This window comes from Eleutherodactylus coqui, chromosome 6 (genome assembly GCF_035609145.1).
Source record: "Eleutherodactylus coqui strain aEleCoq1 chromosome 6, aEleCoq1.hap1, whole genome shotgun sequence".
Classification (NCBI taxonomy): domain Eukaryota; kingdom Metazoa; phylum Chordata; class Amphibia; order Anura; family Eleutherodactylidae; genus Eleutherodactylus; species Eleutherodactylus coqui.
The window spans coordinates 39,015,564-39,028,747 of record NC_089842.1 but is presented as its reverse complement, the minus strand read 5'-3'; the positions used below and the strand labels follow the sequence as shown (position 1 = coordinate 39,028,747).

The window sequence follows — 13,184 nt, the reverse complement described above, 5'->3', positions numbered from 1 at the left end:
TCACATGCCATTCTCCTGGTATCACAGCTCAGATTCTGGGAGCCATGACGTCCGGAGAACTGCACCTGACTACTACAGCATCTGACTGGCTGCAGCAGTAAAGTGGTATCCGTTCATGAACAAAGACTGTAAGAACCGCAAGGCTGCAGAGTTGGATTAATCATCGGTAATCGTGAATGTGGTGGTTAGGTGTTGAATCTTGATTGGAGACTATCTTGTTTATATTACTATATTCTAATGTTATATGTGTCTGTTTAGATTATGATGCCCCGCTGACTGAGGCTGGTGATTACACTTCCAAATATTTCAAACTTCGAGAGTTGTTCAGCAAACAGTATAGTAAGTACGGTGTCCCGCCATGTCGGTAGTGTTTAGTTCTTGTAGGCGCTGCATTAGACTGCACCATTAAGTCACACCAAAGTTGCATTTAACTGCAGTTCTGGCACAGACACATCAAGAGAAGGAACTACAACTTTGATTGTCTCATAACATTTACCATTGCCCCTAAAGGAGTTATCCAGTTGTAAACTACTAATGGCCTATCCTTAGGATGGGACATCCATAGTAGATCAGCAGGGCTGTGCTACCCAGGGCCCACAATTATCAGCTGTTCACTGGGCCAGTGTGTTAATGCATTGAGCCGATTGTTGTAAGAGTCAGCGCTATTCTCACTGCAGTGGCCAAGCTTGGTATTACAGGCAAAGTTCCCATTCACATCAATTGGAACATCACCTGTAATTTCAAGTCTCACTACTATTTTGGAAATGGAGCTATCTGCTTTCTGCAGAAATTGGCTCAATGCATGAACACACTGGTCTGGCGATCAGCTGACAGACCCTTCCTGATCTACTATTGATAGCCTATCCCAACGTTTTTAATTGGGATGCAACGCCAAAGTTTAGGTCACTTGTTCTCAGTGTTGCGCTGTAGTTGCACACCTCAGTATTTGACAGAGCAGTTGATCAGACTCCATTTTTACTTGTAGGTGAGCCACTTCTTCCAGCGCCCGCTCTGTTCACGAAGACCGCATATGGAGCCGTGACAATGAAACGGAGTCTGTCCTTGTGGGATGCTTTACATCTGACAGGAGAGGTATAGTAGGACAGCTTCATGTCACCAGCACAAAATGTAGAATGCCGTCTTCTGGGTGTTTTTTCTTCTAATTATCCCCTCTGTGTGACAGTAGCAGTGTTGTAGAGGGTAACAAGTGTGCTATGTGCGAATGCATGTTTTGAGAATGCAACCCCTATGTTGATGTATGTTTCCATGGTTACAGACTACAAACAAACCCTATGTAGTCCGATCCTGCAGATGTGTTATTTCATTCCTTCTGTCCCCTCTTCTTGATGAACTAATACCTATAGGTATTGTACAGGTAACAGAACAGGAGCTGTATATGTAAGGCCGTAGTTAGTTTCTTCATTTTTTATTTTAGACCTATTTAAACATAAAAGAATTATTTCTCTATTGTATATTTCCTTTAAATTAGAGATGATGGTTCCTCATTAAAGACCATAGGAAATAATTATGTGACTACTTTGTCTGCAGCCTTTCAAATCCGAGCTTCCGGTGAATATGGAGAACCTGCCTGTGAATGATGGAAATGGCCAGTCCTACGGCTACACACTTTATGAGACTGTCATATATGGGGGAGGAAAGTTCCAGACTAAAGGAAATGTTCGTGACCGCGCTCAGGTGAGGGCCGCTCTCATATCTTACCCTCCTGCTATGAGCAGAGATGTATTTAAAGGGAGCCTATCTCAACCGATAAGCACCATTAATTGAGTTACAGTGCTTATAGCACTGAGGATGTGCTTTTTATCCCTACCCAGTTCTTTCGCTGTCACCCCTGTAGGCTGGCGCTCGGTCTGTGAGTGTTACGCTTTCCTTCACGGAGTGCGTGCACACATACTCTTCTCTATGGGAGGGCGCATGCACTGACTAAAGGGAAGAGTCAAGCTCACAGACAGAGTGCCAGCAAGGGAACTAGGAGCTGGGTACGTATAAAAAGCACATCCTGGGACTCCACATTCCCTGTCCTATGGGCACCATGACTTAGTTTATGGTACTTTCAAACATGACAGGCTCCCTTTAAAAAAAGGGCTAAAATGTAACATTTGACTCTTTTATAAATAAATAAATTGATACCTGCTGTAGCTATGAGTTTGTCCCGCATCCAGTAGTCTCTAATCTCTGCTACTCTGGCATTCGTCAACAATAGTCCAGATGCCAGATGAGCTGGACTTTATTGAAGGTGCCCCCATCAGCTCAGTTATGGTGTTTTGCCATTAAGGATCATAAACAGCATTTTGGTGCCATCTGTTGGTCAGCTGCAACAGCATGTGTTCTGCATGTGGGCGGGCGAACATCAGGTTGAGGATAAATGAAGTGATTATGAAACTCTTGGTTTTGCAGGTTTTTGTCAGCGGTCAGTCTGTCGGTTTTGTGGATTATAAAAACCAGGAGCTGGACATTGCAGAGGTTCCGGTAAGTAAACTGCTTCCCATATGTATGGGCAAGCATAGGAGGAGAGAAGAGCATCTGAAGCTATGATGATATGGAAGGCTGCACCAAAGCACAGACTCGGTCAACTCACAACTATTCTAGTTCGATGTGATGCTGTTTGCTGCGCCAGTGAAATCATGAGAATCGTGTTTTGCAACACTGTAGTATTGGGCATCTTGGTGCACAGGAAACCATGTAGCTCAAATGTATCAATTGTGGAACCTGACGTGACCACCAACACCCCTTCAGGGGCAGCTACCTCAGCCGTTATGGCTGATGGTCCCCAAGTAGACCCTGATGTCTTAGGGCCCAGTGTACTCTGTGTTGACCATAGCATATTGAATCATGACATGGCCAGCACCAGTCAGATGACATCCCCTCTAGTCTTCCCCCCTCACCCTGTTCAGCTTCCACATGACCTCCAGCTTCTTGCCTTCTTCCGGGCACTGGTATCTTGCACTGGACATAGTACATACTGTACATGTAGAAATCAGTTCACCCCTGTGGGCTCCCTCATACATAATCTGAACCTTGCTGGGTTAATCAGTCACTGAGGATTGCAGCTCTTAACTAAGTGTAAATGGCATCAGTTCCTCTTGTAAAATACGGGCACAGTGTGATGAATCCTGGGATGGCACAGGCTCCCTGTATAACCCAAGATGAGTCCACAGCAGTGCGCTATGGTAACCCTGCGCCACTTCCATTGGCCTTGGGATAGGCAATTGTTACGTTCTTTTTGAAAGGGCGTATATACACAGAAAAAAACACAGATCACACAAAATAATATAAGGACGCACAAAAGTGGAGAAACCAGGAATCTGACCCTAACTGATACGAGGAGAACCTACCTGAAACCAGAGCACTTGGCGTGATGAGCGTGACCCCACATCAGGAACCTGGCTGACCCTGACTCATGCTAGATGGTAACAGGGAATGTGGCAAAGGCTAGATGTAGCCCAAATATATGAACTGCAAATATACAGGAGATGAGATGTAACAACACCCCAGGTAAAGTTAACCACCAAACAGACTTATCTGAACAAAACTCGACCATGAGCTACGGACTAGACCGGAAAGACCTTCAGACTTGAGAGTATAACCGGCATCCTATGTGAGGAGGAGTCGGAATAAACATGTACAAATTAAAGCGGATTGGCTGACTGGGATACACTCCTCCCAGCCAACCAATTTATTCACACACCAGCAAAGACTTGCCCCCGTCGGCATCCCACACCAAGATGACAATGAGCATGGGCAAGGAACACGTGGGCCAGGGCTGATGCCATGACATCATGTTAGTTCCAATCCTCTGACATGGCCGGCGAGCCGTGACAGTAATCAGCTAACCCACTCCCAGCACCGAACTTCTGTCCAAGTGCAGCAGTGCATTGTACAAGGACTCCATGCGGCTTACAGTTGCTGCACATTTGATTTGCTTCATATACCAGTGTTTCACAACCTTTTCAGCCTTGGGGATCCCCTGGGAAAAAATCTTTAATCCGGGTATACAGGCAGGTATGAACTATTAGGGGTTGATCCAGGGATTAGTCTGATTGCCATTAGGGAGTCGGGAAGGCATTTTTCCCCCCAAAAGGGCTAATTGGCTCCTGCCTCCTTGCCTTCCTCCGGATCAACAACACAGGAGGATAAACAGGCTGGACTAGATGGACATTTGTCTTCATTCGGCCTTACATACTATGTTACTATGACATAATACACCAGTACCCAGCCGGAGAGCCGCAGCACCCCTGGCAGCCTCTCGCGGCACCCTGGTTAGGGATCGCTGCTCTGGGCAGTTTCTGTGATGGGGTCCATGTAACAGCATTATACAGACTGTGAAATTGGTTTAATTTGAGAACACATAAACTAAAGTAGATCTGAACTGGTCATAACAGAGATCACATGATCATCCAAGGGAGAAGAGGCTGGTAGTCTCAGATAGAAAGGAATAACTAACCAAGGTAACACAAGCTCACTAATATATCCTGGGGGGGACTACATAATGAATGGGAAAAAAATATGGAAGTGGCCCTTTAAAACTAATAGGGTTCAACTGCAATACCACACACAACCTGTGCACAAGTGTGGTGCTATTTTTGGAATAAACCAGCTTAGTTTTTCTAGTCCTGTACAATCCCTTTAATGTAGAGCACTTATTATGACACACTAATCCTGTTTTTTTATTTCTCTTCCAGGGTTACAGAAAGCTGCGAATATTAGTAGAAAATTGCGGTCGAGTTAACTATGGAGTCAAAATCAATGATCAGCGCAAAGGTATCCACAGAAAAAAGACCTATATAACTATGCAAACATGATACGTCTCTGCATGCAATGCCGCTGCCAGGCCCTTGTAGTTCCACATATCATGAGGGAGAATGAATTCACGAGGGTGAAAGTACTGAAGCTTTGATCTTCTCATGCATAGAGTAATCTAATATCCATATTGATACATTTTACAAGGGGGGGCTCAAAAGAAACAGGAATTTGCCTCTGCTGGGCGAGGCGTTATTAGTACAGGCTTCTGTTGCTGGGGGAATGACTGTGCACCCCTTCTGAGGCGGTTATTGGGAAAGGTCGCGTTCAGCTCTAGTGAGATTTTTTTTTTCCAACAAGTTATCCAGATTTTGGCCTATTTTGTGATTGCTGATTCATACGAACATTCCCCCAGCAACCGAAGCCTGTACTAGTAACTCCCTGCCCACCAGAAGAAGATTTCTGTTTCTTTTGGGTACCCCCATGTTTTGTCATTCTTTAAAGGGAACCTGTCACATTGATTACTCTGTCCAAATGGTAGTCAGCGTGTTATAGAGCAGGATGAGCCCAGCAGATTGATTATATGGGGTTATAGGAAAAGATTCTGCAGAATATGTCATTTACTCCTATAAATCTCTGCTCATTCTGAGCCCAAAGGTCCAGTGGGCGGTCCTGTCTGCGATTGACAGCTATCTGTGTATGACTGTGCGTATAGGCATAGCTGGCATAGCTGTCAATCACTGATAGCTCCGCCCATTGGACCTTTGGGCTCAGAATGAGCAGAGCTAGAACTGAATAAAATACAAGTTTTACTGAATCTTTTACTATAAAGGATCATTCACACAAGGGAATTTGCGCAGCTATTGAAACGTTCAGGTGAAGGAATTTTGGCCTCGCTCAAAAATCGCACCCAAAAAGATAGGACATCAGCGAGTGAAATTCAGCAACTAAAATTCCCTGCCGCGCGAAAATACAGGTTTTGACGTATTTTTTTTTTTTTTTTAGCTCGAAACGCAGGAGTGTCCATAGACTCCTGTGGGAGCTGGAAAAATGGAGGGGGAGCGAATTATGCTGTGCCGCTAAACCCAGAAGCACTGTGTCCCCGCGGGGATAAAGGGAAGCTGCATAGTGGGGAACTCCCTTCATCCACGCGGCGTGGCTTCCCTTCAGTGGAGAGAGAGAGAGATGAAGGGAAGCCCCGGGAGTCCCCTCACCCCTGCGATGAAGGGAACTCCTGGTAGAGGCTCCCTTCATCCCTGCCGGGGACTAACAGGAGCTTACAGCAGGACATTTAAAAAGTGAAAGCTTTCCGTTCAGAGGGACTTCGGGGCGGCTGACGCAATATCTCGCTCTTGTTCCCGAAAACCCTGAACAGCAGTGCATTTTTTTCCATCACTCTTCAGCGTTGCTTCCACATTGATACAGCGCCGGATTTCAGCGTCCATTCACGCTTTGTTTTTTTTTTTGCACTTCTATCTTCTGCGCGATTTTGCGAATGAGCCCTAAGACTGCTCATCTCCTGCTGTGACCTGCTGCCTGCAGAATGGACTGCATTTTCAATGTGCTAAATTTCCTTTAATCAGAAATCAGAAGGAAATGGCGCTATTTCCTTGTTTTACATGATAAAGTTGTATCTAAAAAGCGACAAATTGTTCAAGCTGCCTATATTGACCACCAGGGGGAGCTCTCTACACACAGATGTATTATTGAGTTTAATTAAAGGGAACCTGCCACCTACCTAAAGCACCAAAAACAACTAAGTTATGATGCTGTTAGGGCAGGTGACAGGGAGTGAGTTATTTTTCATACTTGCCCGCTTTCTGATTCCTGACTGCAAAGTCCACATGAAAGTTAAAAATGTCACTGTTTTCAGAGTCCTGTGTGTGCTCTCTGCTATACAAGACTATGGGAGATCGTGCGCACAGGACTCTGAAAAGAGTCAGATTTTTGGTGAGCACGCGGACGTCAGCGGTGAGCACTGTGGAAACCAGGAAGCGGATGAGTATGAAAAATGCCTCACCGCCTCCCTGTCACCTGCCATAACGATACTATAGGTTAGTTTTTTGTGTTGTAGGCACTTGACAGGTTCCCTTTAAAGCTGCCTGAGGCTAGTGGTACACTAACATATTTTGGGGCTAGTTGTAGCTATTTTCACCTAGTCTAAGGATACATTCACACCTGCCTTAGGCTTTCTCTCACAATTCCGTTTTTGTCTTCCATTTTTGAAGCAGATAAACAGAATTAAAACTGAAATAATAATTTGCATTTTTTTTCTTCATTGGCTTCAATTGGTTTACAAAAAACAGGAGAACAAATGGAAAGATTTTCACTTGCTTCTGGTTCGTTAGGTCTCTGTTTTGGGGAATGGGGGGTTATTGGACAGAAAAATACCAATATACCAAAAACCGCCAAATCCAAACAGAACAGAGAGACAAAGCCCTATGGCAGGTGTGAATGGAGCCTTAATTGACACAGATATGTGGATATTACAGCAAATCATTTGATATAAATTGTTATAAAGACGAAGGGAGTGGATCTGACTCTTAGGCCGCAATGTAACAGCGCTACAAATCGAATGTATGTGAAGCCCGTGCTTTTCAATGGGTTCCTTCACATTAGCGATGTTTTGTAGGCTGCTACATTGCAAGAAAAAAATCATGGCATGCTCTATACAGCTGCGATTTGCAATGTTTTGTAGCCCATGTTTTCCTATGGAGCCTTCCTTTGTGTTGCATCGCACAAAACGGCGGTTTTCGTTCGGTGCGACGCAGCTTTTACAGTAAGAAGGCCTACTGTTTTCCCTAAAATAAGCCCTAGCTACATTTTAAGAAAAAAAAAAACAGTACATTACCTAACAGGCGCCGTCTGCTCCACCGCACTTCTCCTCTGGCAGTTCCTCCGCTTCCTGGTCAGGGCGTTCATAAATCCCGCCTCAAGGACGTGCTGACTCTGACTGGCTGAGCTGCGGCTCTTGAGAACCAATCAGTGGAGCGCTTGATGAACCAATTACAGCCATTCAAAGCGATGCCTGTGATTGGTTCATTGAGCTCTGCAGTAATTGGCCAGGAAGCGACAACTAAAAACTATAAACAAGTGCGGCGAACTGCCAGAGGAGAATTGCGGCGGAACTGCTGGAGGAGAAGTGCGGTTAGGTAATGTACTGTTTTTAGATTAGGGCTTATATTTCAAGACCCCTGAAAATCCCGGCAAAAGAGCGCTACAAAATAGCGATATCGCCGCTAGAAAATGCAGCGATTAAAAACTCTCAAACTATTTTTCTTTCTGTCTGCACACCAGTAGCTTTTAATAAGTGTCTAAAGAAGAATCTGCAATCATATAGCATGTTAATACATGGAGCACATTCATTCCTACCTTATTATTAGCTCTGGCCAGGTGACCACCACCCCGATTCTATATCTCATTGTATGAGCCCAGTAACCTGCAGGATGCAGCCACTATGGGACAGCCGCCCTCATTTGGTATACTTCGGCGATCTGAACGTCTGGACAGATGAAATATTGAAGGGGTTCTCACATGACTTGCCATTGCTTCACAACTACTCTGTCCTTCCTGGCTGCTGCTGACCAGGACATGTGGCCAGCGATTGGTTGGGAAGTAATTTACATAATAGGAAAACCCCTTCCCACTGCTGGACGTAAGTTTACATACTGGCTTGGAAGGTGTTCCTGTTAATGGATGTAAACGAACGTCCTATGGATGGCATGGCCTCAGAAGCGGAGTCTGCGCAATCCACAGCAGGAGCTGGTTGTGACTGTCAGCTCACACAATGGAAGTTATACTTCCACTTTCACTTCTTGGTACGTTGCGCTCATTGAGCGCTGTGTACTAGGGAAAGTAGAAGGCAGAATGGGGTTAAAAACCACAATTAACCCCAAGAACACAATAGAGGGAGATTTACTAAGCAGCCTCTATCAATGATAAATCTCCTCCTGATCTCTTCTAATGATGCTCTTTTTGCTCCCATGTCCATCGCTCAGGTCTAGTTGGTGACGTTTTCCTGAGAGATGTTCCCCTGAGGAATTATAAAATCTACAGCCTGGATATGAATTCAACCTTCATAAACAGGTGAGAGGCGGCGTCCATAATACAGTATTTGGTTTTGCCTTGGATTTAAACGACAACTAAACTTTTAAAAACTATTGACTTGTCACAGTAACATATCAGAAGTTTTGGTCTGTGGGGTGTCAGCAGCTGGATCCCCAGCAATCACTAAAACCAATGGGCAGAAGCGCTATGCTCATTGGGCGGTTTCCGTCACTGCTTGGAACTGTTTACAAGCTCCATTAAAAGTCTATGGAGCCTGTACATTGCTTGCAATGACAGCCAAGTAGAGATTTAGTTGCATGCAGTCGCTCCTCCCCAATCTGCGCTGGGTTGAGTGGGTGGTGTATATAAGTCTACAGTGCACAGTTTAGCTCCTCTGGTTTATAGTCTGGCATGCTGCATATTGTTAGGTTCTACGGCCATTGTGCCGACCCTACGGCCATTGTGCCGGTCTTATGGCGATTGTGCCTGCTTAGCGGCTATCGTGCCTGCTTTGCATCCTATCAGGTACTGCATTTTGGCTTTTTTCCAGCCAAATAGAGAGAGCATTCAGCTGAGTGCTTCTGCCCATTTATTTTAGTCACCGGTGGGTCCAAGCAGCCAGACCACCCCCACACTGATCAAAACATCTGACATGTCAAAAGTTTTGAAAAAGTTAGTTCTACTTTAAAGATTCCACCTATTGGAAACTCCACAGCTAGGAGCGGGACAATCCCTTTAAAAGCATGTCCACATGATGAGACCCAGGTGTCACTTTTTCTCCTTTTTTTTTTTTTGTACAAGTCTTAATAATATTCAGTGGTCTGATGTAAGCGAGGAGAAGAAGGGTCCAGTATTCTGCCAGGGAGCGCTACAGGTCAACTATTCTCCAACGGACACCTACCTGTCAATGAAGGTAAATTTATTAATATACAGGTGTGACTAACCCCCCTCCTCCACTCCAAGCTGCAGCGATGATAGAGGAGTCCTAAAGATTTGCATCCAACTATGATGGTTTCCACTGATTGGCATGTTTCTCTGGAGGTGTGGATGTGCTGATTTGGTGGTTGGGTTTAATGTTCATGGATGTGACCATTAGAGGCTTGAATGTAAATTGCTGGGAAATATTCACACAGCGGAATTTGACATTTAATCCGCGTCTGCATCAAATCCACAACCCATTAATGGGAATCTTTGCCTTAGTCTTTATGGTGTTAGTTGTTTCCACACGCTTTATAGCCGTGGCAGAAATCTGCAGCTCGGCCACGGATCTTTGACATAACGTTTAGAAACTGAATCCATGCGGATTGACGTCATTGCTTTGTTCTCTGTTACAGAGCTGGAAGAAAGGAGTTGTATTTGTGAATGGGAAGAACCTGGGCCGATACTGGGATATAGGACCCCAAGAAACCCTTTATGTGCCGGGAACCTGGTTATGGCTAGGAGTCAATACAGTGAGTAGCATCATGCATTCCTACATTGGTCAAGCTGTTCTACAGCTTTGGGGCAGTAAGTTCAGATCAAACCTGTAATTGGCATTTCCATGTTGTCAGGAGTTTCCTCTAATCGCTGCACTTTCCTTCCACACTCCAGTAAATCTCCTGGGTCAGTCGGTTTCTTATAAGAGTGATCCAGCTGTGCGTGTTCCTCAGATAGTCCCACTGAGTGCATTCTCTATACTGTTTGTATTAGGCCTCTGATGCACTAGTTATGCCTGAAAGGCTTGGGCACAAGTCCCATCAGGCACCACTTACACACCTGTCCATGTGCTGTCTATTATACGGACAGCCCACACATTGACATGCATTTGCATGTCCTAATTCTTGTCACAGACAAGAATGGGACGTGCATTGCGTCTTTTCTTTCTTCATGCGGACCAGCAGTGTATATAGCCCCATAGGCTATGATGGGTCCATGTGCTGTCCATGAATTAACACGAACAGCACACGGAGCCAAACGTGCTAGTGTGCCGAAGGCCATACAACCACAGCACCCGGACCTCCTGTGGTTCTGCAGAACCCAATTTAGTTCAGCATGGAAGAAAGGAATGGTTCATGTATTGCGACTGCCGTACCCCTGAAAACAAATGATGGGATGTGAGATTGTTATTGTTTGTTTTGCAGATTACAATATATGAAGAACAAGAAGTTGGCAGTGCGTTATATTCTGTGGATTCGCCTCACCTGGGGAGGACGCAGTATGTGGACTAGTCGGAGCTACTGGAATGGCCTGAGGAGAAAGTGAGACTCTGTCCAGAGTAGCCAAAAGCATACCTTCTGTGGTCAGTCAGTCTTTCCTTCCATTCAGCCTGTGGCCCTTCTACCCAATCCGTCCAGTCAGCATCCAGCCCTCTCGCTTGGCACTTACACTACAGTGGTTCTATGAAGGAAACCAAATAACACCCTACAGGACACTGATGGGCTGTGACAGTTGATCTATGAAGTACTTCCGGCCACTTAAAGGAATCTACACATGATCCGGTGTGGAGTCCGCTCTCGTGTTTCTCTGTTGTGCTCAGAGATATCTAAATGGAAGACCTCAAAAAATCACGGGGTATAAGTCTTCCGAATCTCTAGGTCTTTCGCTGAAAAAAATGCTTCCAAACCTTTTGTACGTCGTCCCCGTTGGACTTCTTGGGTTTTGTCTTTTTGGTTTAAAAAAAAAAATGTTTTAAATTTACAGTTAAAACCAAACAATGACAACTGTTATAATGTATTTTATAAGTTTTGTAGATAACAGGGATGTATTTAAAAGTCTAGGGTGGGCGGGGCCTCTGTGCTTTTTATAAAAAAATTAAAAAACTTTCTTTTTTGTAATTAAAAATCCTCTTTGCTTCTTCATTTCAGTTCTCTGCATTTACCACAACTGCAGAGACATTTTAGAAGCTTGAATGGCATTTGTTTCAAGCAGTTACCATCAGATGTTGTTCATTATCTCTAGTGCAAAAGTAGCATTTATTTCCTCCTGTTAATACTTTAGTAGTTCTCCTTTGGCCCTAATAAATACTTTATAGTAGCGTCTGATACATTTAAGCTGGTATTTCCCTCTATTCATCCTGCAAATGTCTGGCCAATTCTTCATTGGACCCTCTTCATATTTCCTGATCAGACGTTCCTGTTCATCTCAAAGATGTTCAGTAGGTTCAGGTCTGGACTATGTGCAGACCAGTGCAATCGTGGAACATCCGTATCCTGAAACCAATGTAAACCAGTATTGCCACATTGTCGGCAGCAAGTTTTCTAGAATGTAGTGTTCATTGTTCATGGTTCTTGACACTACAACCAACAGACCGAAACCATGCCACGTAACACATCCCCAGACCATAGGAGGACCTCCGCTGTACTTAACTGTTGGCACAACACTCATATGAAGGCGTTCCCCATCGTCCTTGACACCCAGGTATGGCCATCTGATGTGAAGGAGTAGTGATTCATCACTCCATGGAACGTTCTTCCATTACTCAAGTGTCCAAAGACGACGCTCCTTGCACCATTGTAGACAGGCCGATGCATTGTGCTTCGTGATGGACGGCTTGTGTGCAGCGGCATAACCTGTACATATATCCAATAGTATGCAGTACCCATCACAAACTATGGCTGACACCTCCAAGGGTCTGCATCTTAAGTAGTATGGTGTAGGACATGTGATTTGCTAATAAGATGCAATCCATCTACTGAAAGGGAGGGGTCCAAAAACTGGTATATTGTAATAAACGTGGTCTATTTTCACTCTGTCTAAACTGTAGTGTCGGAGACCTTTTTTGTCTGAATAGACGGCACGTTTCAGGTTTTATGTAATAGAGTATGCTGATTTCAAAAATCAAGATGAAAAAATTATCCGAAAACCGGAACACCTCCCTAAATGACGGGAAAAATCGGAAAAATTCACTGCCATGTTTCGATACAATAAAAGCCTCTAACTATCCTTCTCCTAAACAGTATATGAGTAAATTGAGGAGGCTAATGAGTAGATGACTGTTGTAAAGATTGTTTTTTTTATACTGTATGTAAAGAACAAATAATATGGTTATGATTCACGAATTTTGGTTTTTATTACTAATGTTTTCTTTTATTTTGGGCATTAAATAAATAAACATAAATATATAAAATATAAAAATTATTGATAACCATATGATTTTTCGGTTTTGTTAGTGTAAATAGGGAGGTTTACTGGTTTTCAGAGAATTTTTTTTTCGTCTTGATTTTTGAAATCAGTATACTCTATTACATAAAACCTGAAATGTGCCTTCCATTCAGACAAAAAGGTCTCCGACACTACAGGTTCGTGTATATAGGTAGGTAGGTAGGTGTGTGCGTGCGTGCGTGTGTGTGTGTGTATGTGTATATAAAAACAATTGCATATTATATGTGTTTTTCTGAAAG

General features: G+C 44.1%; 1 protein-coding gene across 1 annotated transcript in view; it reads left to right on the top strand.

Moving 5' to 3' along the window:
• GLB1L2 (galactosidase beta 1 like 2) overlaps positions 1-11,604 on the top strand; it is a 52,091-nt gene extending 40,487 nt beyond the window's left edge. Inside the window, exons 11-19 of the mRNA XM_066606613.1 lie at positions 259-339; positions 986-1,092; positions 1,549-1,695; positions 2,416-2,487; positions 4,701-4,779; positions 8,757-8,844; positions 9,607-9,718; positions 10,140-10,256; positions 10,926-11,604. Coding sequence (XP_066462710.1) covers positions 259-339; positions 986-1,092; positions 1,549-1,695; positions 2,416-2,487; positions 4,701-4,779; positions 8,757-8,844; positions 9,607-9,718; positions 10,140-10,256; positions 10,926-11,012 — 890 coding nt within the window. The 3' untranslated portion in view covers positions 11,013-11,604. The remainder of the gene's footprint in view (positions 1-258; positions 340-985; positions 1,093-1,548; positions 1,696-2,415; positions 2,488-4,700; positions 4,780-8,756; positions 8,845-9,606; positions 9,719-10,139; positions 10,257-10,925) is intronic.
• The last annotated feature ends 1,580 nt before the right edge of the window (positions 11,605-13,184 follow it).